Source organism: Psammomys obesus, unplaced genomic scaffold (assembly GCF_907164565.1).
Source record: "Psammomys obesus unplaced genomic scaffold, mPsaObe1.curated_primary_1811, whole genome shotgun sequence".
NCBI lineage: Eukaryota > Metazoa > Chordata > Mammalia > Rodentia > Muridae > Psammomys > Psammomys obesus.
Window position 1 is genome coordinate 18126859 of NW_026596051.1, and position 21539 is coordinate 18148397.

Sequence of the window (21539 nt, forward strand, 5' to 3'; positions counted from 1 at the left end):
ATTTGGGCAACCAGGATATAAAGACTTAGATATGTACAGGAACAAATAGGCAGGCAAAGGAATTAGTACACGGTGCAGATGAGTTTACTGCAGCAGTACCACAGTAGAAAAAGCTTTCTAAATGACAAACAAGAGTCTCACTTTAGTAGACATGAAGAAGTGGCAATCAAACACTTGTTGCACACATGGAGGACTCCTGAACCTTCTGGCTGTTGAAGGGATAGGAAGTGTGTTTGTTGCCTCTTCTCTTGGACCCTTGATTAGTGGGAATAAACATAGAACCTAATTGCCAAGTTAGAAGGAATAAACATGAGAGCGTTACCTGGCACTTAATATGTGCATAGTATATTTGTGTCTTGTTAAGTGACATCTTTTCATAGCTGTTCTTTTGCCTAATTGTTTGAAAGTCTTTTAGACACCTTTATTAGAAACATTTTCATCTGTACTGTGAGCATAGTTTCTTGACCACAAGATAAATTAAGAAAAACTTTCACCTCTTCTCCACTGCAGATGCTGGTAGGGAGCATGCATGTGAGGGTAATTCTGTCATAATTTTAGTCTTCAGAGGGTTTTTATGGCAGTATTTTTTAATGGGACAGGGCATATAGTCTGATGATTTTTCAGTCTATAAAGCCACATAATGTCATTTGACCTATGAAGTATCATATTGGCTTTGGACAGTAAGAGCAAATTGTCATTGTGTTTGACCGTAGACATCATATACCAAGATGAGAAAGATTATAATATCATAAATACTTTGAGCAGATGAAATGATTTTTTTTTGTGTGAAATGACCATCCCTAATGGAATAAATTGTGTCATTATGGAGAATTAAATGGAGTTTGTACACTTGGATCTTCGAAGAGTTTGTCTGTTTTGCATATATTACGTTGGCTAGGGATATATAGCTCAGGTGGTAGAGCACTTATCTAGCATTCACAAGGTCCTGGGTTCAATCTCCAATATTGCTGTGAAAAAGAATACAACAAAATAGCTTTGTTAGCTGTTATATTGCCTAATGGAATGCCAAGCATAAATGAAACTTCTGGGAAAGACTGATGAGGTATAAATTTTGGTAATTTAAAGTAACTGGGGTCTAAGTATTAATTGTGACTTTAGAATGTTGAAGGGAAAGTCCAAAACATGTTGCATCTTGTTTTAACAAGCTACTTCTGTTCATTGGTGTTATGTGTTTCTAGAACCCATATTTGCAAAATTGAGATTTCAATTTTCATTTGTATTTCAGACACCAAAGACTCTATTCCCTGCTGGACAGGTTCCGACTCTCTACTGTGCAGGACTCACCTAGCCCCTTGCCCCCAGTCACTTCCCACCCACTGGATGGGGATGGGCACACATCTCTGGAAACAGTGAGTCCAGACAAAGTAAGTGTCCAGTATGTCTAAGTGTGATGGCCAGGGACCATGTGGAGACAATGACATCCTCTCTCTACAGTGAGGATAAGGGATAATCACCTGACACTCAGCTCAGGTAATTAGCAGCTGTGCTTGGGGATTAGAGTACAGTATAGAGGCCACGAGGTTCTAGTGACAAAAGAAGTACTGATGGGAGACTCTTGTGGAGGAGTCAGGACTCTAGGGTCAGGTGGCTAGTTGGCAAGTCAGGAAAAGTTGATTGTGGTCTGGAGCCTATGACTTTTGACTGCTGACATTGTCCAGCACATGCTGACATACATGGCCTGCCTCCCTCTCCCCGGAGCTTTCTACCTCCTATGAATTGACCACCAGGTATAATGTATTGTCACCCTCATCATTCATATTTGAGAGTTAGAGACTCTCCTTGGGGGAGGGGAGATGAGATTTTAGAATCCTGCAGCCCATGAGAGAAAGCACACATTTGCCCCAGGTTCGCTCTCTAGCTCTGTGTGAAGCTTTTCTGTGGCTCTGGCTGCTGGGGAAGATGAGGGACACAGACACTCCAGTAGAGTCTAGATGGCGCTGTATGTAGAGTGCAAGTAGAGGATAGTCTGCTAACACTCAGAATGTTTTCAAGAACTACTGAAAGTCCCACAGGTGGAAAAGAAGAAGAAGGAGGAGAAGGCATTCAGACACAGGATAGCAGAGGGAAGACTAGCTGTCCAGTGAGCTATAAGCCCAGGGTGTGTTTGATGTCTGTACAACTAGTAAGGGTCAGAGCTACAGTCACAGCCCAGAGAAGAAGCCAAGTGCCTACCCAGTCACATTCCCCTTTTCTTTTTCTTCTTCCCAGGACTGGTACCTCCAGCTTGTCAGATCTCAGTGTTGGACCAGATCAGATTCTGCACTGCTGGAGGGTGCAGAGCTGGTGAATCGCATCCCTGCTGATGATATGAATGACTTCATGATGAGCTCGGTAGGGCAGCAATCCAGGGAGGCCAGGGAATCTCCAACTCTGCTTATCCCTCTGAGTTAGATTTGTGTCTTAGTTAAGGTTTCCGTTGCTGCAGTGAAACACCAAACCAAAAAGCAAGTTGGAGAAGAAAGGTTTACACCATCATTGAAGGAAGTCAGGACAGGAACTCAAACAGGGCCAGAATCTGGAGGCAGGAGCTGATGCAGAGGCCAGAGAGAGGCGCTGCTTTCTGGCTTGCTCTCAAGGGGTTGCTCAGCGTGCTTTTTTTTTATAGAACTCAGGACCAGAAGCCCAGGGATAGCACCACCCACAATGGGCTGGACCCTCTCCCATCAATCACTAATTAATGTCCTACAGGCTTGCCTTCAACCCAATCTTATAGAGGCATTTTCTTAACTGAGGCTAGCTTGTGCCAAGTTGACATAAAAATAGCCAGCTCAATTTGTCTTATCTGTGTGATTAATGTATGGCAGCATTTGGAAGGCCTGAGTCCGGGCAAGGACATCATAAAGCAAAGCACATAGGAGGTTCTAACAAAGAATGGCACGTGAAGGCTAAACCAGAATAACCAGCACAATGAATAGGGTGCTGTTTCAAACAGACTAGAATCCTAAAGAAGAAAGTCATTTTCACTTGATCTTTCATGCATTTAAAGAAAATGATGGCCATAATCTATAGTCAGTCCAATATCATTCATTTCATGACTACAAGAAAGTATATTGTGTGTTCATTGTATTCTGAAAAGTGATCTTTAATAGCCTCCATATTAATTCTTTTTTTGTGGCTGTGATAAAACACTGACAAAAAACAGTTTAAAGGAAGAAGGGTTTGTTTTGGCTCACAGTTCAAGGATATAGTCCCTCATGGCAGGGAAAGCATCACAGCAGGAGCTTGGGGTAGCTGGTCATATCATATCCACATTGGAAAACAGAGAGAAATGACTGCTGCTGCTCAGCTTGCTTTCTCCTTTTTATTCACTGTAGGATCCTTGTTTGAAATTAAAATTAAAATTAAAATTAAATCTTCCTATCTCAACCTAATCAAGATAATTCCCGACAGGTACACCCAAAGGCTTGTCTCCTAAGTAATTTTAGATCTTGTTTAATTGACATCAGTATTAACCATTATACCCACCTGTCCCCTCTAGATACAGTGACATTCTCTAAGGTAGTGAGGTGCCCCTTCCTCTCTAGATATAGAAGATTCTTCTTCACTTATATCTCAAATATCAGAAGACATACTTCAGTGCTGGTCCAGACCTTGAAAGCATTCAATTCCCTGCCCTTGTCTCCTTTGCCAAGCATCCCTAAGTCACTGCTTTAAATGGGGTTCTTTTCAGCCCCAGTGAAGACAAGGACCTCACTGCCTTTTTTACATGCCAAATGGGTATTGAGAAGCAGGAACTGAGTAGGTTAATAGGGTGAGAGAGAGAGAGAAAGTGTGTGTGTGTGTTGGGGGAGGTGGCATACAGGAAGATATTTAAAGTATAGGATCAGTTGGTTAGTTTTCCAAGTTGCTAAGTGGGCCATTTACACCTTGAAAGTTCTAGCTGTGACCATAGAAATGTTTAATTTGAGGGTACTAATGATAAAATATAGTTTTTAATATTAAAGTTGATGTTCTACTTAAAAATTTGTTATTTTCTCCCTAAATCTTTAAATACCTAAAGCAAATTGACAAAACATAGTGACTGTAATATGAGGCCAGGCATGGTGGTGCACACTTGGGAATTAGAGAAAAGAGGATCTCTCTTTGTGTTCTGGTCTACATTGTAAGTTCCAGGCCAGCAGGGCTACATAGTGAGACTCTATCTCCAAAGAAATTAATGAATATATGAAATTAAAAATTTTTTGTCATGTGAAATGTTGAATTTCCAAGCAGATTTTTGTCCTATCTAAGACTGCTTTCTCTTGTTCCAGATGTTCACATGCTTCTCAGGCTCCAGTATCACTTGGCCTTGCACTGAAGTCTTTTCTTTTTTTTTATTTTTTATTTTTATTAATTACAGTTTATTCACCTTGTATCCCAGCTGTTGTCCCCTCCCTCATTCCCTCCCAATCCCACCCTCTTTTCCTCATCTCTTCCCATGCCCCTCCCCAAGTCCACTGATAGGGGAGGTTCTCCTCCCCTTCCGTCTGACCCTAACCTATCAGGTCTCATCAGGATTTCACTGAATTCTTAGATGGCATATTAACCTTGTTGCACTGTTTATATCAATTAAAATTTGTCATCCTAGATTATTTTGGAGAAATATAAAATCATAAAAAATAAAAATATTACTTTAAAATTCAAGTACAACAAAGAGACCAGAAATATTTATTAAGCATGGTAAATGGAATTGTTGATATATTTATTTATTTATTAATGTATATAATATAGGATATACTTTTTAAAATAGAGAATTCAACTTAATCTGTCTTTTACTTTATAGTCTAATTAAGAGCTTTTCTAGAGTATATTTTCCCACTTTTATTATTGAAACAATTAAGTTGAGGCAAGCTACTTCACAAGGAAAAGAGGCTTATTTTGTCTAGTTCTGCAGATCTAAGGCTCATCTGGTGATAACTTTGCTTTCAGAGTCTCAGTGTAGTGCAGAATATCTCCCATGGCAGAAAATAAGGAGCTTGAAGTGTCTGTGTCTCTAGAATATTCTCACAAGCAGTCCTTACAGTTCTCTAGTCTGGATTACCTCAGAAGCAAATGCTTGTTGTATTAGCTGTGTGTATTCCACCCTGAAGGAAAGCTTACCATCTTTGCTGCTGTTTGTCTTGCCTATAATGTTTTGACCCAGGAGTTCAACCTGAGCCTTTTGGCTCCCTGCTTAAGCCTTGGCATGAGTGAGATTGCTGCTGGCCAGAAGAGTCCTCTTTTTGAAGCAGCCCGTGGGGTGACTCTGGATCGAGTGATCAGTGTTGTTCAGCAGCTTCCTGCTGTCCATCAAGTTTTCCAGCCTTTCCTGCCTATAGAGCCCACAGCCTACTGGAGCAAGTTGAATGATCTGCTTGGTAATTTAAATATGGCTCACGTAGGCACTTATTTGTCTGTCTCTGCCCTTTGTCTGTCTGCTTCCCTCTCTCTCTCTCTCTCTCTCTCTCTCTCTCTCTCTCCCCATCTCTTTCTCTCTCTTTCTGGGGTGATAGGAATGGCAGAAACAAAATGTGCAAACCAGAGGGCGGCAAGTTGCTGACTCTGCTAGGTTGGCTGACCAACAAGCCTCTGGGATCCTCTGGGCTTACAGGTGTTTGTGAGCCCAGGGGATTCTGGAAGGACAGCCCATGCTCTCAACTACTGAGCCATCTCTCTAGCCCCAAGTTGTCATAATTTTAAAAAGTATTATAGATTCAGCACAGTGCTTTACCCCAAGCACATATATAGTCAGGGCTATTGATCTAAAACACTGGAAAGGCTGACACAAGTAACTGAGCTACTGCACCAGATTCTTAGCTCTAAATGTCTTTCTTTGTTGTTTGGCTACTCCTGGACATAGAGAGTCAGGTTCTAAACCCTTCAGGAACATTGGCTTAGACTTAGGGCAAACCAGGTCCAGGCTATATATAGCACATGTGAGTGGGCATGTACAGATGTTGCTCTCTTGGTCTTGGCAATTTCAAATCCACATAGCTATGTGAAGGCTTCTGAAGGGAAGGCCTGTGTTCACAGTCAAAGTCACTCATGCCAGTCTCATGTTTCAGGTGATGCCACATCATACCAGTCTCTGACCATACTTGCCCGTGCCCTGGCACAGTACCTGGTGGTGGTCTCCAAAGTGCCTGCTCATTTGCACCTTCCTCCTGAGAAGGAGGGAGACACAGTGAAGTTTGTGGTAATGACACTTGAGGTAAGAGCAGTTCTGAAATGCTGTGCCTCTATGAGGATAAGGTATGTGAGTAGCACTAAAATGAAAGTCCTTGAAAACCAACTCAGCTGACTGAGTGTGGTAATGCATCCATGTTAGCCCAGCTGCTTGGAGGCAGAGGCAGTACAACTGTGAGCTCCCTGCTTATAATTATGTGCCTGGGTACATAGTAGACCCCATTTCAATAAACAGGCAGGAAAGAAATGCCTGTTGTCAAAGTCTGATTCACCTGATGGTACCAAGTGCCTTTCATCCTCACTACACCACCCACAGGGATGCAGGGAGGTCTGTAAGACATCCTCTTGTTTCTACACTACAAACCTAATGTAGACCCTAATTAAAATCTAGGCAGTATTATGTTTTAAGTTGGACAGTAATCCTGGACATTTCACCCAGGGGAAATTGAACACTTGGTCCCTCAGAGTATGTATATGCATGCACTGTAGTTTTGTTGCATTGCCATATGACTGCTATAAAAGAGCCTCACCTGTGCCAGAGCTGTGCTACCCATCCTGAGCAAGGGTTGACACATTACACTAAGAGAAGAAAGTGTCTTAAAGGTGTATGATGCAAAGGCACCAGCTGAACGAGGCTGAGCCAGGTGGTCTTTTACCTTGTCTTAGCCCAGTGGGGAAGACTGGAAAACACATGCATGCATATGTAAAGTACTGGGTGGCAGCTCCTAGTCATACCCTGAAATATACAGGCAGTGTCATAGTACTTGATTTCCATAATAGCTCTCATACACATAGGGAAAGAGGCTCAGAGAGGTTCAGGGACTTGCTAGAAGTCACTAGTCATAAATCATACTCCAAAACTCAGTGGAGTTTTGTGGGTGAGTTTTAAAACAAAAAGTCCTGTGTTATAGGAGTCCTTGAGAAAAGCCTCTGGTTGGAGGCTGTGTTGTGGGGCTCAGGACAAGTTTCTCTGGGCACCCATGGGTCTAAAGGAAAAACATCTGGGGTGGTTGGGTATTCTGGCAGAGAGAAAGCTGGAACTTTGGGGCATAGGTAGATCAGGACTGAATATTAAGAAAGTTAGGAATTACAATCTAGAAGTGTGGATTGGGGCCATCCTTCTGCAAGGAAGTTGTCTGGTCTTCTGGCCTCTCCATCTCTCCATGGTCTTCCATAGCTTTTAATGGCACTGCTTCCCTAGAGGTCCCTGAGACACTGAGTACTGGGTGAGCATTCTAACACCATGTTTCCCTTTAGGCCCTATCATGGCATTTGATCCATGAGCAGATCCCACTAAGTCTGGACCTTCAAGCTGGGCTGGACTGCTGCTGCCTAGCACTACAGGTGCCTGGCCTCTGGGCGGTGCTGTCGTCCCCAGAGTATGTGACCCATGCCTGCTCCCTCATCCATTGTGTGAGATTCATCCTGGAAGCCAGTAAGTCCTTGTGTATGAATGACTTGTCTTCAGGCAGCTGTTTCTTGTCTTCACACAGCTGAACTGGTAATTAGCAATACATATCAGTCATGACCATTTTTTTTTTCTTCCTGTCTGCTCTGCCATTTCCTAAGAACCAAGTTAGGACTGGGGTGGAATGGATAAGTTGTAGATGCTGACTTCAGAAGACCCATTTGTCCAACCCCAGACCTTGACATTATACTAGAACTTAACTTGAATTCACTTTTTCCAGTTATTTTGTTTAGGGTTTGGAGTTCCAGCTCTTAAAATAATACTTTTTTAAAGTTTTATCCCTTTGATCTTTAGTCTTAGTTGACTGTTTGATGTTCTTAGTCCTAGATGATTCTAAGATTGATGATTATAAGATTAATAAGATTACGTTCAATAGATGACTTCTGTTAGAGTTGTAGTGTGTGCTGGCATACTGCATTGTAATGCTAATATGTTGTAAAATAAAAGGGATTCATTCTTTTCAAGGAAAAGTGTCCTCAACAAGGGTCATTAGCTGAAAATTTCTAAAAATTGGACATTATAGTTTACATGTTAGAGGATGTTTTGAAGTTTTATGTTTTCAAATTAAACATTATAGAGTAGTGTTTTGATCTTTCATTGTTTAAATTGTTTTCATCTGTGCATTTGTAGTCATCCTGGAAACAAAGATCCATGGATTAACTTTAAAAAGCTAAGCTTCTTAGTCAAAGTGATCCTTTTAGCAGTACTGAGTTGTGAATAGTCTGATAAAAACTTTCAGGGTAGAAATGGCAGACAGTGCACTCAGAAGACTGAATGTGGAAGCACAAGTCTTTGTTCATGATTAGCCAGAGCTTTGGTGCCTGCATAGTGTTATCCAGTGCTTTTCAGTTTTACTGAAATTGGTTCTAGAAATCTAGCCCTAGCTAGCTGTCATGGTAAGTCTTTATGAGGATGCACAGGTATGAAGACGTAAGTAGAAAAAAGGGCTAAAGTGTATGTTCTACTGTAATTTCAGTTGCAGTACAGCCTGGAGACCAGCTTCTTGGTCCAGAAAGCAGGTCAAATACTCCAAGAGCTATCAGAAAGGAAGAAGTAGACTCAGACACACAAAGTAAGTCTTTGGGCTATTTTTTTTCCCCTTCTGTGTTTCTTTGGGGCCTTCTAATTCATTGTCAAAAGAAACTTGTGTAATGGGACTGTGGACTCTGGGAAACCTTTTTCTCTTGCTGTCCTCTAGAGCTCATCCAGACTTTAAGGGACAGGAGGGTTTTCTGACCATGGCTATATGCACATTCCTGCCTTGTAAGCCTTGTTTTTCTGGTTAAGACCCCCCTCCCCTCTGGTCTGCCTCATCCTGCATCCTTCTTCACAGCTTGGATTTGCATCTCCTCTCTGGGAATCCCCTCTTCCCCCATCTTAGTCTTTAGCACTTAGTGTATGACTGGTACTTTAGGATGAAGAATATGTTTTCCTTGTCTGTGCTTCCAGAACTACTGCTTGGCCTGTTGTAAGTAACTGGCAAGTATGTATTAAAATCTGAATATATATATATGAAATTCTGAATGAATAACTCAAAAACACTAAGAAATTGAAGATACTCACATGGTATACTGTAACCTTAATGACTGTTAAGATGTCTTAAAGACATCTCTTTTGGTAGCATTTGTTCGCTTTTTGTTTTGTTTGTCACATGGTCTTCCACTGTAGCCCAGGCTGGCAATGAATTCATGACCTTTGTGTTTCAACCTCGTAAGTGGTAAATGCTGCCATTATTTTGAAAAAAAACAAAACAAAACAAAAAAAAACTTGATATTACCATCACTTAAAACTGGTCTAGACTCAGGTGCATACAATGTTTTTTTCTGATACTCCTTATAACTGTAGGGTAGCCAGCTGTTTTAATGTGACAATTGTGGCAAGGCAAAGCACATTTTGGCCAACTGAGTCTTTGACTCCTAACCTCCAGGCTTCTAGAATCTTTTGAGTTCCTTGACCTCAGAGGCTCAAATAGCAAAAATGCTACCATAGCTATAGCCCTTCTCCTACATGTGGGAAATCAGATATCATTAAACATTTATCTTTCTTTCAGTCACCAGGAGCTTTGGCCCTGTTCTATGGCTCCAGAAACATGCCTTTGTAATCATAAGTATAGAACTGTCTACACACATCCCAGTATTGTGACACTGGCTTGTAATTGCAGCACTGAGGAGGTCAGTGTAGGAAGATCATGAATTTGAGTCTAGCCTGAGCAATATAGTGAGAGAAAGTATTTTAAAAGATTGGACTTCCTTGTCTGTAATCTTCCAGCTTCTCTTTCAAGATCTTACGGTTCCATAGTGACCCATGAGCAACACCATTTGGTACATACTGGGATCCCACTCTGTTTCTTGAGCCCCTACAGCTTTTGCAGTTGATTTATGATTTCATAATTTCTTGTTAATAACTGAGAAATGAGGAAGTCTTCACATCACCGTTTTGGATTTTTCTAGCTGAGCAGCAACTCAGGTTACTCTGTGCTTCTATTGTGAGGATGAGATACAGGTAAGGAAATCAGACCATGTGAAGCACTGGAGCAAACACCTACCACTTTGAGAGTGGGCAGGTGGGCCCGTTGGCAGCAGATGACTTGATTCAGTCAAATGCAATTTTCCTTTCCTCTATGAGTTGGGGTCAGTTAATGAAATTCTGATCAGAAGAAGCAACTTGGGTTTTAGTTTTTAAGTTTTTAAGTCATATCCATAGGTTATAACTTTTTTCTCTTTTTATTAATTTTATGTGTTAAGAGTGTTTTGCCTGCATGTATGTCTGCACCACATACATACAGTGCCCAAGAAGGCCAGAAGAAAGTGCCAGATCCCATGGACTGGAGTTACAGACAGTTATGAGCTACCACGTGGTTGCTGGGAATTGAACCCAGGTTCTCTGAAAGAGTAGCCTCATGCTCTTAACCACTGAGCCATCTCTCCCCTCCTAAATGATTATTACTTAAATTTAATCTGACACACATATTATTTCTTTTAGCTTGGGGCTTGATTTCTTAAACTCAATAAGGATATTTTTTCTGTACTAGGAAGTGCCTAAATTGTTGCATCTTATGACAAGGGTAACTATCTGTCCATTTAAACTTTATCAACTAAACAAGTAGTTTTTAAATTTTATGTTGTATCAAGGCTCAGCAAATATGAACAGTCCCTGCCCTTAAGACCCTGACAGGGTAGATTGGTGGCTGTCATGTTTTCATTACTACTCTGCCTCTAGAATTTGTATCCAAGACTGAATGTCAGGTTCAAGACCATTGCTCTATTTCCAGTAGAAATGGAAGGAATTGCAGGGTTTGGATACATACTAAGGAGGTAAAACCTCAACACTTAAGTGAGCAGTCTAAAGTCTAAGTAGACTAGGTAGTAGTTCACAGGCTGGTGTTCTTCATGGGCATGCAGGGGAAAGGTGGCAGGGTTGCATTGTGTTTTGACAGAAACTGCCCTTTTGATCACCTTTGCTGTGTAGATCCTAGTTACATCACTTCAGCCTGTGAGATGGTGGCAGAAATGGTGGAGTCCCTGCAGTCAGTCCTGGCCTTGGGTCACAAGAGGAATAGCACTCTGCCTTCATTTCTCACACCAGTGCTAAAGAACATTGTCATCAGCCTGGCCCGTCTCCCCCTAGTCAACAGCTATACACGTGTGCCTCCTCTGGTAAGTTAGATCTTGCTCAATTTGATATGTAATCATGGCTGGCCTTAAAGTTGGGATCATCCTTTCTACCTCCCTAAAGCTAGAACCCTGATTATAGGCATACATGCCAAGCTTATCACATAGTCTTTATTGCTATAACACTCCCTGTGGTAGTTCTAGCAGTTTCATATGGTTGTGACACCATCTTGTCCCCCAGGCACTCTCTGTAATGAGTATTAGTAAAAATACTAGGTTTTAATAATGAGATGAAGTACTAAACTTTATCTTCGCTCAATGGTAAGCCAAAATTACTCTCTTTAATTATTTTCTTTCAAAAGTGTCAAGAGATTCCTACAAAGCTGGGCATAGTGGCCCATGCAGAGGCAAATAGATCTCTGAGTTCCAGGCCAGCCTGGTCTACATAGTTCCAGTACAGCCAGAGCTACATAATGAAACTGTCTCAGAAAGAGAGATCGATTGATTCATACATTTAGGAACACCCACTATTGTAACCTTCTCTTGAAATTTTCTTCACAAATCAGCTTAAAACAGGCAGTTTCTTGGTTACTGGGAAAGCTTAGCATGGAAAGAGGGTTAACAGTGACTAGGCTGACCTCAGTCTGCTGAAATAGCACATCAGACATACTCTTTCCTACAAAAATCCTCATCAAGAAAGCAAAGATGGCCCACAGCAGACTTGAACCATAACACAAAGCCAGGCCCAAGGGGAGGGTGCTTTTATTCTACATAGATAGGGCATATGCTTACTGCTTGGCCACAGCCTCCGCATGTCTATGTTTGCATTTAAGGTCTTGGAGAAGTTCATATCAAGAAAGTGACATTCATTGGACCATAGAGTTGCTAGGGCCTAGCTGGAAGTGCTTGTAGAATAGAGAGCTGTTAGACATTGGGAAGAGAGCAATAGAAAGTCAGGAGATCATCTAACATTGCTGCATGAGGCTCAGCCCTGAGCAGGAGCATTCCTTGTATAGACTGTATAAGAAGACAGTATAGAGGTCATGGAAGACTCCTAGGGAATCTGCCAACATAGGTTGTATGCTGTAGGTAAAACTCCATCAGTTGCACTTAATCCACTCCCTTGAGTGCCCTGGGCAGGAAGTTGGCTGCAGCATGAACTGCAGAACCTCCCTTGGGCATGCCTCCAGAGACTTGTGGGTGGTATAAGAGATTTTCCCATGACAAAGAAAGCGTGGCGTAGAAATCTAGAGAAGCTCCCTTAGGCTCTCATAGCTTTACTGAGGCATATAGCTGAGCTGGCTAGGTGGTCCTGCTCCTGGAACAGAATAGGGTATGCCTCAGGGCTCCCTTTTGTGCATGGTGCTTATCCAGGTATCTAATGACAGAACTCAACTTCTCAGAGTTGATAGAAATGAACAGTGTGGCCAGGCTGTGGTGGCACACACCTTTGATCCCAGCACTTGGGGGATGGGGGGAGCCAGAGACAGGAGGATCTCTGTGAGTTCGAGGCCAATGTGATCTACAAAGTAAGTCTAGTAAAGCCAGGGCTACACAAAGAAACTCTGTCTCTAAAAACCAATAAAAAAAAAAAAAAAGAAATGGACAATGTGGTTGGCCTTTGCCTGCTTGCCAGTACATATTTATACATGAGACTGAGCTTCATTAGTGTTTACCTTTTTCTAACACACATTTGATGTTTGTGGGCACCAGCATCTCCTACAAGAAATCCAACTTGTATACAGCCAGTCGGGGTGCAGCAAGAAGGTGGTGGGCTGGCCTTGGGAAGGCAGGGCAGAGTGGTGGGAGTCAAGCTTGGCATTGAATGTTGTAGGCAAAGGGTTGGGAGCCTCCTGTGGGAAGGCACTGGTTCTGGAAGTCTTTGTGGGTAGGAAAGGACAGGCAGCTGACTCAGTAGGGAGACTAGCTGAGAGAAAGTGGGGAGCCTCTTGTTTTCCTTGCGGCATCTCTGTCTAGGTGGTACTTTCTCTTTTCATCTTCTCAGGTCTGGAAACTCGGTTGGTCACCCAAGCCTGGAGGGGATTTTGGCACAGTGTTCCCTGAGATCCCTGTAGAGTTCCTCCAGGAGAAGGAGATCCTCAAGGAGTTCATCTATCGCATCAATACTCTAGGTACCCACCATCCTCCTCAAGCCCCATATGCCACCTTCGAGATCTGAAGCTTCAGGGTAGGGCCATCTCACTTGGTAACTAGAAAGGTTCTGGGGTGATGATAATGCAAACCTTCAAACATTTCACAGCACATACATAATTACAGTGAGAAAGTAGACCCAGGTGCATATGAAAGGTATAGTGTGGGCTTTCATACCAGGCTTCTTTGAACAAAGGGAAGTGCACATGTAACTGTCCCTGGAAGCCAGTTCCTGTCTTCATGTTATGCGTTCAGACTAAACTATACAAGCACAATGTAGTGCTTGTACCAGTGAAGCCTGAGGTTCAGTCTTCAGGGCTACAACAAGAAACTAAGTAGTGGAAGTGATTTTCTCATGTTTTTCTGTTTGCCACTTTGACCTCATGTTCTCACGGGTCATTTTTCTTGTATGTAGAATGAGGATGACAACCTAAGTGTCACAGGAGCCAGAGTAGTAGAATGAGGGAAGGTAGATGTAGCCAGACAGCCCTGCTCATCTTTTGGCTGACAGTATGGGATACTCAGTGCTGTGGTTCATAAAACGGAGATTGGGTCCATTTTATGTGTTTGCTATAAATGTGAACATGAAAAATATACTTAGTGTCAGCAGTCATGAGTAGTTCTCCTGTCAGGACTCATCTGCTTTCTGAAGCACAATCTACATTGCTTCTTTTTTTTTTTTTTTTTTTTTTGGCCCCTGTTTTCTGATTGAGGTTTCTTAGTCACTGTTCTATTCTGTGAAGAGACACCATGACCAAGGCAACCCTTATGAAAGAAAGTATTTAGTTGGAAACTTATAATTTCAGAAGGTTAGCTAATTATCACCATGGCAGTAAGCATAACAGGCATAGTGCTGGAGCAGGAGCTAAGAGCTTTACATCCTGATCTACAGGCAGCAGGTAGAGAGAGAAGCATAGCCCATATAGATGATACCACCCCTGGGGTGGCAGTCTTAGTTGCCTTGAGGAAGCAGATGAGCAAGCTGGTAAGCAGCATTCCTCCATGGCCTCTGCTCCTGTTTCTGCCTCCAGGTCCCTGTCCTGTGTTCCTTCCTGGCTTCTTCAGTGATATACTTACAAGCTGTAAAGAGAATAAACCTATTTCTTCCCAGGTTGCTTTTGGTCATGGTATGTATCACAGCAACAGAAAAGTAACTTAAGACAAGAAGAAAAAAGCTCCTCCTGGGAGCTGCCTGATTCCTACTCAGGAGTTACTGAAGACAGTGATAAATTGTTCAATTTATGGACATAGGAAGTTGAAGCAGGTTGCTGAAATCTGAACAAAAAAACTTGAATAAGCCTAAGGAACTAATGTGGAGCGGGCAGTGGATCTGATACCCAGGCTCTTCTAGGAAATACCCCAGTAGGGGAAGACTATGAGGATTATAACCACAAAACCAAATCACACTGCACTGATCTGAATGAGATCCCCACCCCCACCCCATAGGCTCATGTATTTGCATACATAGTCCCTAGCTGATAAACTGCTAGAGAAGGATTAGGAGGTATGGAGGAGGTTTGTCACTGTGGGTGGGCTTTGAGGTTTCAAAAGCTCACACTAGGCTGGCCTCTACCACATCAATTACTAAGAAAACTCCTTTTGACCTTACCTGCTGGCCAATATTATGGAGGCATTTTCTAAACTGAAAGTTCCTCTTTTCCTACATGACTCTAGTTTGTGAAAAGTTGAAATAAACTAGCTGGCACAGTGCTTTTGCTCCTGCCCACCTATGCCATCCTTGGAAGATAGACCTGGGTGCACCTGGGTCTGTCTCTTGGTGTCAAAATTCACTTGAATCATAGTCATACCCTTTCTTCCAGGAGGTCCTAGCATTTGATGCTCTTCTCTCCTCTTCCTCTTCCCTCCATCCTTGCCTTAAAAGGAATGCTGTAGATCTCCTTGGGTCATGGTGGGAACACCAAGTGCAACCATTTGTTGAACTTTACTCTGAATGTAGCTCTTAGGTGAACCTGAAAAATAGCCTCCTGTATTGCCTTTGCTGCTTGCTAGGGTGTTCCCAGCCCAATGCCATGCTTTTCTCCTCTATCTTCTGAGTGGATTTCACTGTTTATATTTATTTACTTTGTGGAGGCAGGACTCACATGAACATGTACACGGAGGGCAAGGATAGTTGGCAGGAATTGGTTCTCTACTTCTTCTGTGTGATTCCTAGGAATTGAACTCAGATTGTCAGCCATTTTGTTGACACTGTTTAATCTCACTTTATAGAGATTATAAAGCTTTATAGAGACAGAATTATTGTGTATGTGGTTCTGTGGTCTGATCTGAAGTCTCATGGTCAGATTTAAGGTGAGATTTTTAAAGTGCTTAGTTTACAGGAATAGCCTGACCAGCTTGAGTGGAGCCTTTGTAGACATCCTTGTCATTGTACCACATCATGGAGGATTGAAGGACAGTCTAGACTGCTGAACTTGGCCTGTGCCTCTTAGCCTTGATAGCATAACTGATTCCCATGTGTCCTTTATGGTAATGGAGAGAATGACATTCCTTGTGCTGTACGGTTGTTACAAAGGTGATGTCCTCAAAACAATACTGATGGAGTTATGTTGTCAGTGTCTCTTCATGGCTTTGGGGAGTCAGGGAACTAATGTAATGATTGATTCCCAGGGTGGACCAGTCGTACCCAGTTTGAAGAAACTTGGGCCACCCTCCTTGGTGTCCTGGTGACTCAGCCCCTTGTGATGGAACAGGAAGAGAGCCCACCAGAGGTGAGATTTCCGTAACTAGAGGGTGGCTAGTAACAGGCTGGGAACCTGTAGCTGTGCCAGCTAGTGACTCTGTGTTCTGAAACAGGAAAACAGGCTCCAGAGTAAAGACAAACCCCCTGGGAGGCCTAAAGACTGAGGCTTCCTGTAGCTGGGATGTGGCCTTTACTATGATACATGCTCATCAGTGATAAATAAGATTGTTCTATTTCAGTACTTTTGCATTCTGTTCAGCTGTCACTATCTGAAGGAATGTCATTGAACTAAAACAAAAAAGGCAATGAAATCAGGCCATGTGTATATTTCTTGTTTGGTTGGGTTGTTTGTTTTTTTTTTTTTTTTCTTAAAGGTTTTGTTAGCTTAATGTTAATGTACACAGTGCTAATATGACATGAATAGCCACCATATTCTTGTAAAATGGAAGTTTGGGTGTTAAAAGTGCAGAGATATGAGCTCTTGATTTTTAGAGATGTATAATGAACTTGCAGAAATGACAGATAAGAGGGTCACAAGTCATTACCTTCAAACTCATCTGTAACTTCCAAGTTGCCATAAACAGTGTTCTAAAATGATGATGGAATTTAAGAGTAATTTTCTCCAAGGTAAATTCGTATTTGGAGTTCTGTGCCAAACATTTGGATACTTCAGGTTTACTCCAAGGCGCAGGTATATAGGTGTGTAACCAATGCCCAGTGACCTTGGACAAAAGACCCTGGCTGTGGAAAGCCATAGCACTTAAGGGATCTGATTCTCCATATGGCCTATGGGCACTGTGTGAAGTACAGGCAAAATGAGTGGTTGTTATCTTCTTGTCATGTTGTCAATGTGTGGACTGTTTCTCTAGGAAGACACAGAAAGAACCCAGATCCACGTCCTGGCTGTGCAGGCCATCACCTCTCTAGTGCTCAGTGCAATGACTGTGCCTGTGGCTGGCAATCCAGCTGTAAGCTGCTTGGAACAACAGCCCCGGAACAAGCCCCTGAAGGCTCTCGATACCAGGTTTGCCTGAGTTCCTATGTGGGCCATGTTCTACTGCAGAGGATGTTGAGGTAGCCTACTCTACTCTTAACTTCCCCTAGCCCTTTCCTTTGTTATAAGAATTGATGTAACACTGTGTCTGTGGCCCTGCCCAGGGATACAGATACAAAAGTGATTTTTGTCATCAGTGACAAGCTGAAAATTTAGTCTGAAATGTTGTGGACTTTGTTGGGTGTTCAGGCTCAGGCTTGTGAGTCAGGAATGAGCACCTGCTGAGGGACTTGTTTGCTGTTACACCAGCTGCTTCAGGCAAGTGAAAGAGAAGTTCTGCTGGTTTTCATTTCTATGATGTTAGAAGGAAACAAACATTCTTTTCCTTGGTTCTGAATTTTAGATTTGGAAGAAAGTTGAGCATGATCAGAGGGATTGTAGAACAAGAGATCCAAGAAATGGTTTCCCAGAGAGAGAATACTGCCACTCACCATTCTCACCAGGCATGGGATCCTGTCCCTTCTTTGTTGCCAGCTACTACAGGTACAGGAAGGAGCTAGAACAAGAATGTGGTTGGCGTTCTTGCTATGGCTTCACAAGGAGGCTGCATGCTGTGTGTATGTGCCCCTTTCACAAGGCTCATGCTTTGCCTAGACCACCATGAGCACCTGGGTGCTTGAATGAAGGAAATTTTATAGGTTCTTTTCCTTTCCATTGTGTACATTATTTATACAAGGTATTGCATTTCATAAGGACATTTTCATACAAGTATATGATGTATATTGAATGAACCCCCCCCAAAAAAACCGCCTTACCATTCCCTTTGCCCACCTCTCCTTCCCTTTGCTGTCCCTCTTTGTTATTGTTGAACAAACTGCTTCAATTTTATAATTACCTCGTTATTTTAGGAATTGTTTGTTGCTGTAAATTTGAGTACCTTGAAGACATTATTTGGGAAAGTTTCTGTGTGGAAATGCAGTGTGTCATGTATTCCAAAACGGTTTTGGAGACATTGAATTAAACAGAGCACTGGGTCTTTAAATGCCCATGGGCTTGTACCTTGAGGAGCCTCTGCCTAGCCCAGTAGGATGGGTAAAAATGGTATACGTGCTCTGCAAAGTCTTGAGAGATGTGTGGATAGATGGCTATAGGAACCCAGAGTATAGCTGTAGGTAGCACAGCAGGGTGCCCTGGGAGAGGATAGGTGGTGTGAGATCTAACACAGTTAGCTTGAGGCATCCGTAGAACAAAGAGGTAATCTACTTTGTCCATCAGGCCTGCTAACTCAGTTCAACAGGTTGCAAAGTGATAGTACTCCAAGACCTAGTGGGCTTCTACATACCTGGGCTACCAAGCCAATGGTGAGGACACCCACACTGGGCAAACATGTGTCCAGGCAGGAGCATGTTCTCATGCAGTATTGTGCTGATGTATTACAGGTGCCCTCATCAGCCATGACAAGCTACTGCTGCAGATCAACTCAGAGCGGGAGCTAGGCAACATGAGCTACAAGCTGGGCCAGGTCAGTTGCGCCAATCCATTCCTTTCTACGAGGACTGTAGACTGAAATTATAGCCAGCCTTGTCTGTTCTCAGGCTTGAGCCACATACCGCATTCAGAGAAAAGGTTTTATTTACTTACTTTATTCTAGACTTTAATATATTTTGCATGTAGTCATACAGATATGTATAAAACAGTGGAATGATGAGACAGGAGAGAATCAAGAAGTGTGAAAGATCAGAGAGGAAATAATGGAGTCAGCTGAGAGCTGCTCAGGCAGTTGCACCATGAAAGCTTCCTGGCAGCTAGCTCAGAGGACAGCTAAGTGTACAGCTCAGCAGGCAACAGGCAGTTGAACATTCGCACTTCAGTAAGAACAATAGGGATAGTTTGACAGCTGCTGACTGCAGGTGTAAGGGAGCTATGGTACCTGCTGCTTTTCTAGACAAACTTCTCTGTTCCCTCCTACTGTTACAGAGAAAGTTACACTCTAAGATAAGTCACAGTGACGGTTAGACTGTGGTGTATTTTTATGGTGTGTTTCTGAAGATGAAGTGATGAATAAGATGCCTGAGGCTCCTGGATGCATGATCATATTCTAGGGTCCATGTACCTGGCTGTGTGATCACACTATTCCTCTGGCTCAGTTGCACTCATCTAACTCTGCTTCCATCAGAACTTGAGTCCAGCTCCAGTGTCTGGAAGTTGAATATAGTAGGACTGTGTGGGGCCAAAGTATAATTCTAGCCCTGCCTTGCCTGGGATACCTGGCAGTTATCAAAAACCACTGGGCTGAGCTGCCTCTCCATTTTGGGGAAAGAGGTGGTAGAAGAGGCTAGGTGTGGAGAACACTGGCACCTAGAATTCATTCACAGCTCTCATCTTGCCCTGACTAAAGGTATCTGAGATCATAAGGAAAAATGCAAGAGGGAGGTTACTGTTCATAGTGAAAGTGCAAAAACAACTTCATCTGGAGCCACATTTGGGAGCTTGGGGCTCTTGGCTGCCCTTTACACCTTCCTAAAACAAACACATCTCCTTCTGCATTTTTGCAGAAATTTCTCTAAACAAACAGCCCAGAAAAGCAGGGTCTATCACCATAAAAGACAAATAAGTGGGGACTAGGTTTCTAAAATCCATGTATGGCCTCCTTTGTCCAGTTTAGTCAGCTGTCACTGAGGAGCAATAATGTTACTCTTTGGAGCCCCTTTTACTTCATATCCTCTCCAGACACTTATTCAGGCCTTGAACCTGAGGTCAGAGTTTTTCTGCTAACTGTTTAGAACCCTTGCCCACCCACCCAGGGGCTCCTCTAACACTAGCATACTAGTTGAATGCTTGCCTACCCACCCAGGGGCTCCTCTGACATTAGCATACTAGTTGAATGGGAAGGATCATTATGGCAGCCATATGTGCTCAGGGGCCCAGATTGTACCTACCCAACAAGAACTTGAGGCCTTCACCCATGCCCTTATCTCTGGTACCTGCTTCTATGGCAGGTGTCCATACACTCTGTGTGGCTGGGGAACAACATCACTCCGTTGAGAGAGGAGGAATGGGATGAAGAAGAGGAGGAAGAGGTTGATGTCCCTGCACCTACATCACCACCTTTGTCTCCAGTTAATTCCAGGTTTACTGGGTTTTGTTTTTTTAATAAGCAATTCGAAATATCTTCTCAGTCACTTGATTTGTTTGGGGTCCTTCTTAAGGCAAGCTGCTCATCTGTATATGGGGAAAATATCCATGTTTCATACTCTGCAGAAAACACCGTGCTGGGGTTGATATTCACTCCTGTTCGCAGTTTCTGCTTGAATTGTACAGCCGCTGGATCCTGCCATCCAGTGCAGCCAGAAAGACTCCTGTCATCCTGATCAGTGAAGTGGTTCGATCTGTAAGTTTGCCTTCTTCCCTTTTTACCCCTCACCCAGAGGCAGTGTGTGCTGTGCCTATATATATGCTTGCACATATGCATATACACACACATACTAAGTCACTCCACAGACAGATCACACACATCACAGTACATATATGTGCCAGATATATACCATATACATAAATGCACACTTATCACACTTATATGTGCCATGCATTCACCAGATACACTCACACACAGAGACACATACATACAGACATATACGAATAAACACACACACACAGATACACACACATACACACATATACACCTCATCTATAATGTCTCAGAACCTATAAAGGAACTCCTGCAGTCTCCCAAGTATGCAGGGACAGAGTGTTTGAAGTTGGTGACAGGACAGATTTTTTTTTTTCAGATCCAGAGTAGGTAAATGCTTTCAAATGTAGTACCTGTATGTGGTATACCAGTTGCTGTCATAGTTCCAAAGGCCCACTTTATCTCTCTCTCTTTTGAGGTGGTGACAAACAGCTGTGTACCCTGAATTTACTCTTTTGAACCAGTACTTTTTAAGAAGCACTGGTTAAGAAGAATAATGTCAGACAAATAGTCTCATGGTACTTCAGTGCTCTTTAGCTCCCAACAGCCCCCAAACAAAGGGTATTTGCATTATGAGTGGCACCTCTCAGTATTGACAGGGCTAGAGATAAAAAACAAAAGACTCTAAAATAGTTTCTTGGTCTTTTTGTTTTCGGTTTTTTGTTTGTTTGTTTGTTTGTTTGTTTGAAACAGGGTTTCTTTGTGTAGCCCTGGCCGTCCTGGAAATCACCTGTAGACCAGTCTTTCCTTGAACTCACAGAGATTTGCCTGCTTCTACCTCCCAAGTGCTAGGATGAAAGCTGTGCACCGCTACTGGCTCGCTGTTACTTGGTCTTTTTAAAAGTGATAGTGGGAGCAGGAGAGAGTAGTAGTTAAGAGAGCACTGGCTGTGTTTCCAAAGGACCCAGATCTGTTCCCAGAAACCACATAGGGCCTCCAGTGGATCTGACTTTCTCTTCTGGCCTCTGTGGGAGCAGCAC

At 42.8% G+C, this 21539-nt stretch overlaps 1 protein-coding gene across 2 annotated transcripts in view; it reads left to right on the plus strand.

Moving 5' to 3' along the window:
* Htt (huntingtin) overlaps window positions 1–21539 on the plus strand; it is a 143701-nt gene that overhangs the window by 108735 nt on the left and 13427 nt on the right. For both annotated transcript variants that reach the window (XM_055624231.1, XM_055624232.1), the window contains exons 46-59: window positions 1247–1385; window positions 2230–2352; window positions 5144–5357; window positions 6045–6190; window positions 7423–7600; window positions 8610–8705; window positions 11102–11289; window positions 13250–13376; window positions 16024–16124; window positions 16966–17120; window positions 17494–17633; window positions 18530–18612; window positions 20090–20220; window positions 20352–20481. In XM_055624231.1, coding sequence (XP_055480206.1) covers window positions 1247–1385; window positions 2230–2352; window positions 5144–5357; window positions 6045–6190; window positions 7423–7600; window positions 8610–8705; window positions 11102–11289; window positions 13250–13376; window positions 16024–16124; window positions 16966–17120; window positions 17494–17633; window positions 18530–18612; window positions 20090–20220; window positions 20352–20481 — 1951 coding nt within the window. The remainder of the gene's footprint in view (window positions 1–1246; window positions 1386–2229; window positions 2353–5143; window positions 5358–6044; window positions 6191–7422; window positions 7601–8609; window positions 8706–11101; window positions 11290–13249; window positions 13377–16023; window positions 16125–16965; window positions 17121–17493; window positions 17634–18529; window positions 18613–20089; window positions 20221–20351; window positions 20482–21539) is intronic.